Source organism: Saimiri boliviensis, chromosome X, assembly GCF_048565385.1.
Source record: "Saimiri boliviensis isolate mSaiBol1 chromosome X, mSaiBol1.pri, whole genome shotgun sequence".
Lineage (NCBI taxonomy): Eukaryota > Metazoa > Chordata > Mammalia > Primates > Cebidae > Saimiri > Saimiri boliviensis.
In genome coordinates this window covers 110,209,906-110,223,799 of record NC_133470.1, presented here as the reverse complement: position 1 = coordinate 110,223,799, position 13,894 = coordinate 110,209,906, and the positions used below count along the sequence as shown (strand labels likewise).

The window sequence follows — 13,894 nt, the reverse complement described above, 5'->3', positions numbered from 1 at the left end:
ATGAGATTTCCTTTTAACAATAAATCACTTCTCAAAAACCCTCTTTAGACTTTCAACTCATTCAGATTAAAATCCAAGCCTCTTATAATTGCCTACAGAGTTCTACATGATGTGGTCACCCATTACCTCTCTGATATTACTCCTATGTTTACTGATTTTATTCCAGCCACACTGGTCTCAATTTCAGCTCCTGAAACATGCTAGGCATGGTTCCACCTCAGGCCTCTTCACTTCTTGTTCTGACCACTTAGAATGTTCCTTTCTGAGGTGGGTGCACAGGTTAATCTATCACTTCCTTCAGATCTCAGCTCACATGTCAAGTTATTAAACAGACTTTCACTAAACACTTTATTTAAAATTTCATCTCCCCCTGTTATTTTACCCCCACTCTGTTTCAACTGATTTTCTCTATTCTCTTTCAACTGATTTATGTATTAACATTGATAACCATTTTACATCCTATACACTTGATAGTTCATCTGTTTATTGTCTCTCTCCTCAGTGGACTGTAAGCTTTATGAGGACATGGCTTGCTTGCGTTGTTTGATGCAGCATTTCTATCCAGCACCTAGAATAGTGCTTGATATATAGTAAGCATTCAACAAATATTTGCTAAATGAGTAAAGAAGTGAAAATAGAAAAGTATTTGTTTTTAATATATTAATCCTCAAACTGAACATTTTACTACTATTTTATTGTTCCTAACCTTTTTTTTTTAGTTGCTTCTTCTAGAATTTATCATTCTTACAGTCATATATCACCTTCAAATAAATATAGCCCTTTTCCAGTATTTATGTCTAATATTTTCTATATTTTCTAATTGCTGAATCTGGAAATGTGTAACAACACTAAATACTGGTGGTGATTTTAGGAGTTCTTATTTTGTTTCTTACCTTCACAGGAGTTTCTTCAATGTTGAAGATTTTGGTTGAAGTTTAAAACACAAAACACACATACACACGAGCACACACATACACACACTTACCATATGAAGAATATTTTTTCATATAGTTTACTAAGAATTTTACCAAAACAATAGTAGAGTTTGGTTAAATCATTTATTATAATTTAGTGATATGAGCATGTGAGTCTTCTCATTTGACTTACTATAATACATTGCAATACTAGATTTTTCAATACTGAAGACTCCTTAAATTCAAGGAACTAGCTTTATGTTGCCATAGTATTTGGTGAACTAATGGATTTGATGAACTAATGTTTCCAACTAATGGATTTGGTAAACTAATGGATTACATTCATTTTTAAAGGATAAATGGTATCGATTTACATGTCAAATCAGTCCCTTTTTATTTTCTGCGATTTTACTCAAATTTGCTAATATTTTGCTGGCCTACTATTAAAAAAGAATAAATTATTTTCTCTTTATGCTGTGAAGCACCTCAAAGGTGGATATTCCTTGACAATATGAAATATTTTACATATGAAACCATCAAATCTGTGTGTCTATTATCTGTTTATGTATGTGATATTATTGCATGAAAATATAGACCTTAAAAAATTAATAGTCCCATTTCTAGAGTTAATAGTCTGGTCTGGTTCCTTATTTCTTATTGAAAAGTTTAGTTATTTTTATTTTCTGATGATTTTTTCACTCATATTTTACATTTACCTGTCTAATAAAGAAATCAGTGCCTGCAATTATTTCTTCTGTCTCACTTCTAGTAATCTGCATTTGTGCTATTTATTATAATGCTAAGCAAAGGAGTATCCTCCTCTGGACATCTCCTTTGCTTTTTGCAAGACAGGGAAAGTTGGCAGAGACCTACACTTGTGGCATTGAGGTGAGAACTTAAGCAAGAGCTAGCAGCAGCTGGTGATGAGGTGATATTCCACTGCTGTGAGGCTGTCAGGAATGCTGGTGCTAGCTGGGTGTTGGGAATACTGGGTACATCTCAGAGTAGGAGAATAAGTGGTCCAGAAATGACTAACTCTGGAAACCTGCTTTGTGAGCGAGGTCTGACTTTTCATTCTCCAAGAAGAGACGGCAGTTGAGCAATTCAAAAGCCTAATTAGTGGACCAATTTGAACAATCTTAAGGAGTCCTAGGTAAATACTTAGGAAGATTATCTGTGAGAAAAGCTGCCCTTTATGGCTTTTAGGTGGAGACTCAAAATCTTTATAATTTTCGTATTAAAAAATGGATTGTTGTCTCATGCTAAGGTCACAGCATTTGTGTAGAATAAGTTTCTATCATCCTATACCATTTTCTTTCCCATCCAGCTTTTTTCTTAATTTCCATTTATTTATTTACATGTTTGTTTGTTTTTTTGCTTAGTGAGAAAGGGTTCTCGCTCTGTTGCCCAGGCTGGAGGAGTACAGTGGCATGATATCCCCTCACTGTAACTTGGACCTCCTGGGCTCAAGTGATCCTCCCACTTCAGCTTCCTGAGAAGCTAGGCCTACAGGAGCATGCCACCACCTCAACTAATTTTCATATTTGCTGTAGAGATGGTGTTTCCCCATTTTGCCCAGGCTGCTCTGGAACTCCTGGGTTCAAGCAATCTGCCTACCTTAGTCTCCCAAAGTGCTAAGATTACAGGCTTGAGCAACTGAGCCAGGCTTTGTCTCTTTTTATTGTTTTAAAGATCCTTCATATATTTTCTGTTCTACTTTCCTCTGAAAGGACAAGATTCATAGTGTTTCATAGCACTCACCTTCCCAGAAGTGAGAAATTTCATCCTGGGATACACAGCCAAATCTTCCCTGGTTATGTTCTCCTGATGTCACAGAGGTACCTCCAATTCAATAAGTCCCAAATTAAACTGATAATTCTCCCTCATACTATCTAAACTTATTTTCTTTATTTTTATTTATTGTCACCATTCATATTCAAGTCGGAGCCTGAGAGTCCACCTAAATTTTTTTGGTTTTCCTCATCTTTCACGTGAAATACTGTGTCTTCATTTTATTTTCCCTCATAGTTTTGAATAACTTTATCCCTTTCCATACCCCACTATCCTAGTTTAGACTTTCATGGTCTCCTTCTTGGATTTTCTTCAATGACATCTTGTACTTTTGATATAACTTAAACCAGAGTGTAATAGACCAGGAAAACCTACTAATTCCAGCTAAGTATCCAAGGAAAGTAGCTGTGTGTAATCCATCTCCAGATACACGAGTCTGAACTGTGGGTACTCTCTTCCTTTAGTGTGGCAGCATTTCTATTGCTTGCCCTTATTTTCTCATTTTCTTGTTCTTTGTTTCAGAACTTACTTGGTACTCTGACAACAAATCAAATTAAATCAGCCACAGTGGCTTAGAAAAAAAAGGACCGGGCCGGGCGCGGTGGCTCAAGCCTGTAATCCCAGCACTTTGGGAGGCCGAGGCGGGTGGATCACGAGGTCAAGAGATCGAGACCAACCTGGTCAACATGGTGAAACCCCGTCTCTACTAAAAATACAAAAACTTAGCTGGGCATAGTGGCGCGTGCCTGTAATCCCAGCTACTCAGGAGGCTGAGGCAGGAGAATTGCCTGAACCCAGGAGGCGGAGGTTGCGGTGAGCCGAGATCGCGCCATTGCACTCCAGCCTGGGTAACAAGAGCGAAACTCCGTCTCAAAAAGAAAAAAAAAAAAAGAAAAAAAAGGACCAAGATGAAGTAGATATAAGATTGGCAAAGAGCACAGAGTTTGGTGACACACTGTTGGCAGGGGTGTGGTAAAGCACATGTGCATCCATTAGTTGTAGGAGGTTAAGGTGGTGGAAACTCTTAGGAAGGTGGTTGAGCGATGGCTATTAATACAAAATGAACTTACTAATTGACCCAGCAATTCCATTTCTAGGAATTATCCTGCAGATATATTTACACTTGTACACAAAGATGTATACACTTAAGTAATCACCACAGAAGAGTTTACAGTAACAGAAATCCAGAACCAACATAAATGATCATCGAAGGTGTAATGAAGAAATCAAGTGTATTCCAATCACACAATAGAACAGTATGCAGTAAAATTAAGTAGATACGTATAAGAAAAAAAAAAAAATCTCTGAGATCTTGTGATTAAAAAGGCACAGATATGTACAGTACATTAATGTTTGTATAAAATTGCAAACACACATATGTTCATATATATATATATATATATATATATATATAGAGAGAGAGAGAGAGAGAGAGAGAGAGAGACTAAATCTAAATGTGTATTCACAAAAAATATACTGGTGCTAATCTATGGGCAATAAACTAGTGACCCTGGGGTGTGAGATTTACTTTTAACTGTATACTTTTTATACAGTATTTTTTTTTATTATGTGCTTGTATTAAAATGATTCTAAATTGACATAAAAACAAAACACAAATAAAGGCCAAGTGGTAAATCTTAATACAGGTAGTTAAACATATGAGAAATAGCTGCACATATAAAATGATGTACATCTATGCCTTCTCCTCACATGGGAACTAACATATGCAAACAGATATTCAAATATATTGTATATGTAAGTAGTTGTAAATACATGTATTGGTACAAATTAAAAATGGTAGTTCAGTCATCTTAAAAAAACACCTAGCCATCCTAATTTACATTAAGTATATTTTCATAATGTATTCCAGATGTAATTTTGTAATCTTTTAACTTATAACCATAAGTTTCATTTTCAAAAAGAGATGTACAAAATAATGTTTACATAGCTAATGCTTCAGATTCAGCCTGTGTCCTGGAAAGTTTTGACTTTGATAAATATGTTCCCAGAAAGACAAATAGAAAATGAAGCAAATATTTAAGCATTAAGAACTTAAGTCTCCCACTTAATTGCTAAGATGCTGAATATATTTTATTTATTTTTCTGCAATACATCACATACTGGATCCAGAATTATCCATGTATACAGTAATAAAAAATCAACAACACCTACTCTCAGCACAACTGCCACAACTGGCTTTTCACTGTAAATAGCTACCTGAATTTAAAGAGTTCCCCCGTATCCCGCCCCATACCTCCCTGATTGCCCTACTACATATATAGATCAATATTGATTATTTCTGAAAATCTGTAGCATAGAAAAGCAGACCACAATACACCATGTTTAAACAAGAATACTGAGGGCCTGAGGATAGTGATGTTAAAGTTTTACTGAATAACCAAAATTGTTGATTAATAGTATGAACAAAATTGTAAGATTTCTGACTAAAAGAACATATTTTTAAAGAATTTTACACATCAACAATATACAAGCAACAGATATTGAGTTTCCAACATACAAATGAATCACACCCTAAAATGGTGTGTGCCACACTCTAGAATGGTGGCAATCTAGAACCTGAACTGTATTTTCTAATTAGAGTAAGGCTATAAATGATGGGTAGTTCCTCAGAACAGCCCCAAAGATGCTTTGTAGCACACATTTCCCCAAAACACCATACATCTAACGTGTACAAGATCTGAATACTATTGCAATATTAATCAAACTAACGCACTGAATAGTACTGAAGACTATGACTGCATCAGCCTAAAGAAGGAGGCTATGTGAATCTGTGAAAGACAGAACACAATTAAGGTTCAGTGAAAACTCTTTGAATGAGAAGGCAAAAATATACTGCTGTTGGGAAACGTGAATGAGAGTTTTAAAGCCAAAGTTTTGACTGTCCAAAGGACCACTTGTGCTCTCTTACACTCACTGGATTGTTCCAGTTCTCTCTTTCTCTTTCTTTCTCAGCCTAATACACGAGGCACACGTAAGTTGGACTGGTTCCACCTGGAAGACAAAAGCCACACAAAATTAAAAGCACAAATGCAGCATGAAGAAGGAAATTGAGGCAGAACCAAAAGGTAAACCTGTGCACTTTGAGAACAAGGCGTCCATCCTTAGCTCCAGAGGCCTGCGTAGTTCCCGTGGAGGCCTGAAGGGAGAGGTCCCCCAGCCACAAAGAGCTTCATCTCGGGCCAGTTGTAGCAGTGGGTGTAGAGGGCGTTTGGGAACTCTTCCATGCCACCAAAGTAGTTCATCCAGACGTCATCCTGGTTGAGCCAGCCTCTGCCACAGTCAAGCTTGAGCTTCCTCCCTGCAGGTTCCGGAGTGGAGTCGAGGCTTGCGGAGGCTCTCTCCTCCAGGAACTTCTGGGCGCGGATGTCATAGAAGAGCAGGGAGCCATGGCCGGTGCCCACAGTGATGAGGTGGCGGTAGAAGCTCAGGGACCGCACACCCGTGCCACCCTCTCGAGAGCACAGGGGCCGGATGTTGTGCTGTCGCTGGCGTGGATCCAGGAAGGAGACGTGGGACTGAGAGCCCACGGCGTACAGGGACAATTCATCGCAGTAGGTCAGGCACACATTCTCTCGGCAGTAGGGCAGCCTGATGGACAGCAGCCTGGATAGTGTGCTCCGGGCTTTCCACAGGTGGAAGTAGCCATCCAAGGACACGGCTCCCAGCTCCTGGTTCTTGCCGCTGAAAGCCAGGGCCCGCACTTTGCGGTTGCTCGGGTTGGTGGTGGACCTGGGGATGCTGTGCACATCCCTCGGACGAATGTGGGCATATACGGGGAGACCCACCTCACTGTGCCAGGCAATGCTGCCGTGGAACATGTCAGGGTCCATCTGCCACAGCGCCACGGTGCCGTCGCGGGAGCCGCTCACAGCCACGGTGTCACTCAGCCAGGCGATGGCAAAGATCCAGTCCTTGTGGCCGTGGCGGTCGCCCAGGCACAGGGGATCCAGGGTGGGCAGGCGGTAGACGGCCAGGCTGTTGGGGTTTTCGCCGCCAGTGGCTAGAAGCGTCTTGGAGGGATTCAGCTCGATGGCATGTATGCCGCAGCCGTGATGGGCCTGGGCCAGGCAGGCATCCTTGTCCGGCATGAGGGGGATGCGTGTGATGTGGCCGGACTGCACGTCCACCACGAAAAGCGTGTTACACTTGGTGCCGCACACCACCTGCCTGGAGTTCAGCCACTGAGACGCGAACACCTTGTTGAGGGTGCCCAGGTCTAGCTGGCGCTCCGTCAGCAGCTCGGGCAGCCTCTGTACCGCGTAGCCCCGCAGCTCGCTCTCGAAGCCCTGGAGCCCCGCGGATCCCCGGGCGCCTACCTCCCGGCCCTTCAGATAGTGCACCAGCCAGCGACGCGTCGCCGGCCGCCTCTGCTTCTTAGGTAGTAGCGGCCCCTCTCCGTCCGCCGCCGCCAAGCCCTGCGAAGAGGAGCTCCCGGCGCCGGCCTCTATAGCCGGCGCTTTCCGTTTCCTGCTACCTGTTTGCTGCTGGGCCGTGGTGGGCGGCGGGTGATCTGCCGCGGCGGCTGCGGCGGCGGCAGCGGCGGCGGCGGCGCGGCGGCGGTGGCGGCGCGTGGCTCCAGTGTTGGCCATGGTGGCGGTGGCGGGGATTGCTGCGCTTCCGCGTCAACCCAGAGCGAGGGGTCTCTAAGGCCAAGAAGCTGGTGCGATCGCGGGCGCCGAGACTTCAGAGTCGGAGGCTCGGCGGTGGTGGCGGCGGCAGCGGCGGACCTGGTCACAGATGCGCGGCCTGAGGGAGCAGAGCGCTGGCAAAGCGCGGCGGAGGTGGCGGTGGCGGTGCAGACCTAGGCGAGAGCGGGAAGAGTGGCTGTCTGGCTGGCTGCGAGAGCGAAGTCAGTGTGGGGGGAGACTCCGCGGGGGCCCTAGTGTGAAGGGCGGAGGCAGTGGGAGGAGCTGCTGGGCGGGCGTGGGGTGCCTGTCGGGTAGCGGAGGCCGCGAAGGGTGGAGGCTGGAAGGGGGCGGAGAGGAGAAGCGGGTAGCAGAGCTACAGGGACAGAGTTGCGGAAGGCCTGTATCCCAGGACCTCCAGTATCAGACACGTGGCGTTTTGATACCCTCAGGACTACAGCTAACTACTCTTCTTAAAATCCCTGCTTCCATAAAATCTGAAACCTAAGATATAGTCAAGCACGGGGCCAGAATAAGGCCAAGCCACGATCTGTCTGGAGAAACTAGTGTACGCTTGCTGTAATCTTCCGATAGCCTTCTCTTACATTACACATTGAATTTGGCAGTGGATGGGGGGTTCGGCAGTGGCACGGAGACCTTGACCCTAGGCCCTGCTTTCCACCCAGATGTAATCAGTAGCCCTTTGGTGACAAAGCAGCCTCAGGAGCATGGAGGGCTGCAGTGATGATGGGGGTGGAGACACGGGGGTGAGGGATGAAGAGAATTTTCCTCTAAGGCACTGAGCTCCTTCAAACTTAGCCCAGGGCAGGTTGAGTGCAGGGGGAGTTCCAGCAGTGGTGTACCTCCCTCTCTCTCCTGGGAGGGGAAGCTCAGCTGAAACTTGCAGTCGTAGAAATCTTGGCAGAGTCCTGTTTTGGTGTGGGGGCTCCCTTGGACATTGGTACAGTACTCAGAGGAATGCGCAGGATTTCCTCAAGCGCATATGATAAAGAACTTTCCAGACTGACTATATGACAAAATGGTGAGAGTGAATGTTCAAAGCATGAGTTTGGCATTCTGCGGAGTCACATGATCCATATGTGCGCTAAAGCTTTACGGCAGTCAATCCTAAAGCAAGTCCCCAATTCCACAATAATACATTGTATTGAAATGCTGGTGGCTGATACCAAGTCTGCAAAGGTCCCAGTCCTCCTCTACACACACACACACACACACACACACACACACACACAGTGTTTGTTAAGCGGGTGCGCAGAGGTCATGTGGTGAATTTACTTTCCTTGAACAGAGATCATGGAAACGACCTTGTTGCTGTTTTTCCCCATTCTCCTTACTCTTTACAACCTTATCTCAAGCCCAGAAACTCCAAGTACACCATTGGTCCTTCACATTACTACAGTTCACCTGTTGCAACCTAGTGCCCATCTTCCCCTTCTCTACCTCCATAATCCTACCCTTGTTTAGTGCTGTATCAAGAGGAGGGTGTGGGTGACGGATTGTGAGTAACCTGAAAATGAAAAAAAATGCTCATGATTTCATAACTGGAAGTGACATTACAAGAGAATAACTGATCACAAATTTCTTTAACCTAACCATCTTAAGGCTTTCTTATTTTCTAAAAAAACATCCTATCTTAGAAAACTTGATATTATATAAGACTTCATGGTATATTTTTTACTGTTGTGGTAAATAAAATACCCTAAAAATCTTAGGCTATATCAGACTAGTTGTTCATATATAACATATGTTATATTTGAACATATGTTATATATATGACTGAATATTTGACATATATATGTTATATAATTGACTGAAATATGTCTGTGTATATATATGGTTTATATATTTTATATATATGTATGCATATATCCACATAAACATTTTGTTGATTTGTACAAATATGTGGAGTACATCAGGAATTTTGTTATATGTATATATGCCTAGTGATCAGGTCAGAGGATTTAGGGCATCCACCACCAGAGTACAATACATTTTTGTTAAGTATAGTCAAGCTGTCTTCCTATCCCACATTGAATTTATTCCTTCAGTCTTATTGTATGCCTGTACTCTTTAACCCTTTCCCTTCATCCTCTCCTCTCTCCACTCCCATTCCCAGTTTCTGTTACCTATCTTTCCACTCTCCATCTGCATATGATCACATTTTTTTTAGCTCCCATATATAAGTGAAAACACGGAATATTTGTCTTTTTGTTCCTAGCTTATTTCACTTAAGATAATGATCTACAGTTTCATCCATGTTGCTGCAAATGATATGATTGCATTATTTTATGGCTGATTATTACATAGCACATGTATAGCATGTTTGTTAAAGTAAATAATGCTTATAAAAGCTACTATTTATTGAAAACCTATTCATGTTCTGGCTGAAGGGTTGTGCTAAATGCTTCAAATGCTAAATGCTTTGTGTACATTTAGCCTCACAATAACTCTATAACGTAGGTTCTATTTTTATTGCCATGTTTTAAAATGAGGGAAATTGAGGCTCAGAAAAGGTAGTGACTCCCTAGTTTTCACACAGCTAGTAAGCAATAAAGTCAAGATGTAAATCCCTCTGTGACTCTAATGCTTTCGTGACTTAAGACTACTCTATTCAACAAACACTTTTTTGTTTCCTTCTCTTAAAAATAATGTAAACTGCCCCTATTCTTGAAATTTTACATGCTTTGTGTCTTCTGCACTTCTTAAAGGTAACCAGAATTCATAAATAAATAAGTACTGAATGCAAATTATGTACAACACTGTCCATATAATATTTAAAGGCAAATATATCATCTCTGGGACATAGTTTTTACACATTTCTTTTAACCAATACTTGTGAGACACAGTAATATGTATTCACAAGCTTTTATATTTTTGGTAGAAATAACATCCACATAAATTTCCACTTTTTGTTAATATAAATATGTAACATTTAAATATATTAATGTCTGTAGGGGGTGGTCAGATTACTATCTTGTATTAATAAATAAATTAGGTTAACTTCATCTAGAATATTATACCTGAAACACATTTCTTTTCTGCTATGCTTTCAAATTTCTCTAAGCCCTTTACTTAAAGATGTACAAACAACTTCCAGTCCAAAGGCAAGATATGTTGACAGATGTACAGTTTTGTATATGAACTCGCAATTTTGAAACTTCCTTGGCATCCGGTTGCTTATATGTAACTTAATGAATAGTGCATTTATTGTTGAAAGAGTAGCTGCAATGGCATGTGATAAAAATGTCAGATGTCTGCATAGTTTTTTCAGTGCTGGGATCTCAATTAGGTACTTCTATTACCTCTGAGGGCCACCGTGTATGTGAGTGTGAACATCTTGTCAGTCCTTACTAAGATATTACTATGTTTATTACTGGTTTTTGCTTTGTATTAGACTAGCCTGTCTCCCTACACTAGATTGGCCTGCATTGGATGGGGTCTTATATGAATGGCTTCAGGGGGCATTGTCTCATGCTGTTCTCTAATTACTTAATATATTTAAGTTTTGTTTTCCCAATCAGATTGTAAACTCCTCAAAAGTTTACATGTTTTCTATTTCTTTGGCACCATCACACTGTTCTAGGTAAGCAGTAAATCGTTTATCAAAACTTGGGATTGACTTATTGATAAGTAAAAAGAACTAAAAAAAAAAAAAAGAAAGAAAAGAAATTGAAATATCCAACAAGTGGAAGGTATTTTGTAATCAAATTACTTGAAGTGGAGAAAATGTGGGATTTCAACTGAAGTGTAATAATGCCACATAACTTGTTTGAATTGATATAGATATCTGTGCTGACCTATTTTGAATTATGTATCTACATGTACATAATTTCATCAAGTTGTGTTATTTTATTATCGGTATCTATCTTTCTATTTATACTTATGTATATATGTTTCCTTGAACCACTGGATGATTTCATCAATTGTGTCTGTCCACTTTTCTAATCTATGAATGAAAAAATGAGATGTCTAGCCAGTAACCAATATAGATTACCAATTAAAAATTAAGGCAGAATATTTATTTCCATGTGGTATCATGAATATAAACTTGTTTCTAAATGTGATTTAAATTATTTTAAAAGTGTTAGATTTTATGTCCAAAACTAAAATAGTCTCAGTAAAAAGACACTGAAAAGTTGAGAAAAAGGTGGTGCAATAATAAGACGGGTGGACCAGTAACAAGTCTGTTTGAATAAATTCTAAAAGTGGCTTTTATATAAACTACAGAAAAATAGATGTTACAAATAAGGCCATATAAATTAGATCATATTTTCAGATATAGAGGCATTTGCATTCAGAAATGTGATCATATAGTCATTTCCAATATGTCGTATATAGACATGAAACAAAGATGCCCTTAAAAGTATTTTGTGACATCTTGTTTACATTTGTATGCATAGCCTTTGGGTTATCTTTATCAGCAAGCATAAATATAAGACACTAAAAAAAGAAACATATTTAATTAAGCTTGTTTTAAAATAACATGAGATAATCATATGGTTACTTACACCAGACACAAGACAAACTATTATTAAATTAATAAATTGAATAAATCTTCTCTTAATCTCTAATGATAACACAGTCATAACATTTTCAAGCTGTGACCTTGTCAAGTCTCCTAAGATAAGCAGCTATGACCCTGTAGTCAGATCATTCTTCCAAACTTCATGACGCAGAAAGTGGTATAGATGACTCAGCAGGTTGTCTCTCTCTACGATGACACAACTGAAGGCATAGGCTGTCAGATGGGGTAAGATAGGGAAGGCTTATCACATTATTGCATTTACTATAAACTGATTTATAGAAAGGAGGTAATTTTGACTCCATGACCTCTTCTATGCCCTACTCCTCTCCCTGTTTTTCATGAGGAAGGAATGTGTCATAGTCTAAGCTTGGGCTTTGTTTTATGAGAGGGTAGATTCAATGCTAGTCATGTTTTATGGGAGACACTACAGTAGAGTGGTTATGTGAGTCAGCTGTGGAGCCAGATAACATATTTTGAATTCTGGTTCCATGGCTTGCTGGCCTTGGAACCAGGCCAGTTGTAATATTCCCTTTGCAATTATTCCCTTACTTTTAAAATGGGGATAATAATAGCACTTATGCCATGAGGTTGTTTTGATGGCTAGATTTAATATATATATAACAATAAGAACAGTGCGTGGCAGATTATAAAGCACTTAATACATTTCATAAAACTACTTTCCCTCCTTTACACTACTTAACTTTACAAAGACAACTTGGTAGCAATGGTAATGGGGTTTTGTGAGTACCTGCTGTATTGTGAAATACACATAGTCATCATCATGAAAACTGGCACACACAGGGATAAATTATTTGTGGTATGAGCTACTTGTCTATTTACATACAGCTTGTCAGTATCTATTCTGTTGCCAACCTAAAGATGAATATTAAGTGTGAAGAATGTATTGTAAGAATAACTTTAAAACATGCTAGGAGATCACCAAGGGGAAGTTGTAAGGGTTTATTTTGTGAAGCAGCCAGACTTGGGTTCCTTTTGCTAATAATTGTCAACATAAATATATACCCAAAACAAATAACTGATCTTTTCTTAGATTTAGAGCATTTCTTACCAGTTGATAGTTGTAAAAGTGAATAGTGGTGGCTGAAAAAAATGCCATGGATAATGCTCTGATATTAGCTAGGTATGTAAAGGAAGACCTTAAGGAGATTATGTTGGTAAAATTGATTGAGAAATCATTCTATTCCATGCTCTGAAATGTTTTAACCAGATATAGATGCCTAGTTGCTATTTTCCCAACCGTCAATACCAACTTACTCCTAGCTTTAAATTCATAATGTATGCTGAGGCATCTCAGTTTTATATCTCTATCCCAAACCTGTTTGTTCAACTTCCTACTTGACATCTTGGCTATCAAAACAGAACTTCAAATTCAGACTGTATAAGTTCAAGGTCTTGATTTCAGCCCCCATGTACCTGAGCTTATATAGTTCCATTTTAATGAATAGTACCACCATCCACCCAGCTGTACAAACCAGAGTCGTAACAACCCTCCTTGAACACACATCTCTTATCTTCAGGTTCAATATTCCACCTTCTACCATTTCTCAAATTCATTTAATCTCAATATTTCCACAGCTACCACCCTTTCCCAAGCCACATTCATAAGCAATTTTCCTAAAACCACTCTTTTCCTCCTCCATTCAATTCTCCACACTGTAGCCAGAGTGATGCTCACAAAATACAGATTTGGTCATGTCACTACACTGATTTTAAAAAGATAATGTTTTTCTGTTGTCTTAGGATAAAGACCAAAATCCTTAATGCAGCCTACAAGGCCCAGCATAAGTGACTTGTGTTCTACAGCCGCACGTCAATTTTTTCTCATCATTTTTTTGATCCAGCGACACTGGCCCTTTTTCATTTCCTCACTGATGTGAAATAACTTCATGCCTCAAATCCGTTTTGCATGCTGTTCTCTCTGCATGAAATCCTTTCTCCCTGTAGGTCTTCCCACCTACCCTATCCTCCCCGCCCAC

At 40.2% G+C, this 13,894-nt stretch overlaps 1 protein-coding gene across 1 annotated transcript; it reads right to left on the bottom strand.

The window, feature by feature from the left end:
* Nucleotides 1–4,699: 4,699 nt before the first annotated feature.
* DCAF12L2 (DDB1 and CUL4 associated factor 12 like 2) lies at nt 4,700–7,568 on the bottom strand. The gene is made up of 2 exons (XM_074391869.1): nt 5,798–7,568; nt 4,700–5,717 (listed from the first exon to the last, which is right to left on the bottom strand). Exon 1 carries the CDS (start codon nt 7,313–7,315, stop codon nt 5,828–5,830), a length of 1,488 nt encoding a protein of 495 aa, XP_074247970.1. The 5' UTR covers nt 7,316–7,568; the 3' UTR covers nt 4,700–5,717; nt 5,798–5,827.
* Nucleotides 7,569–13,894: the final 6,326 nt, after the last annotated feature.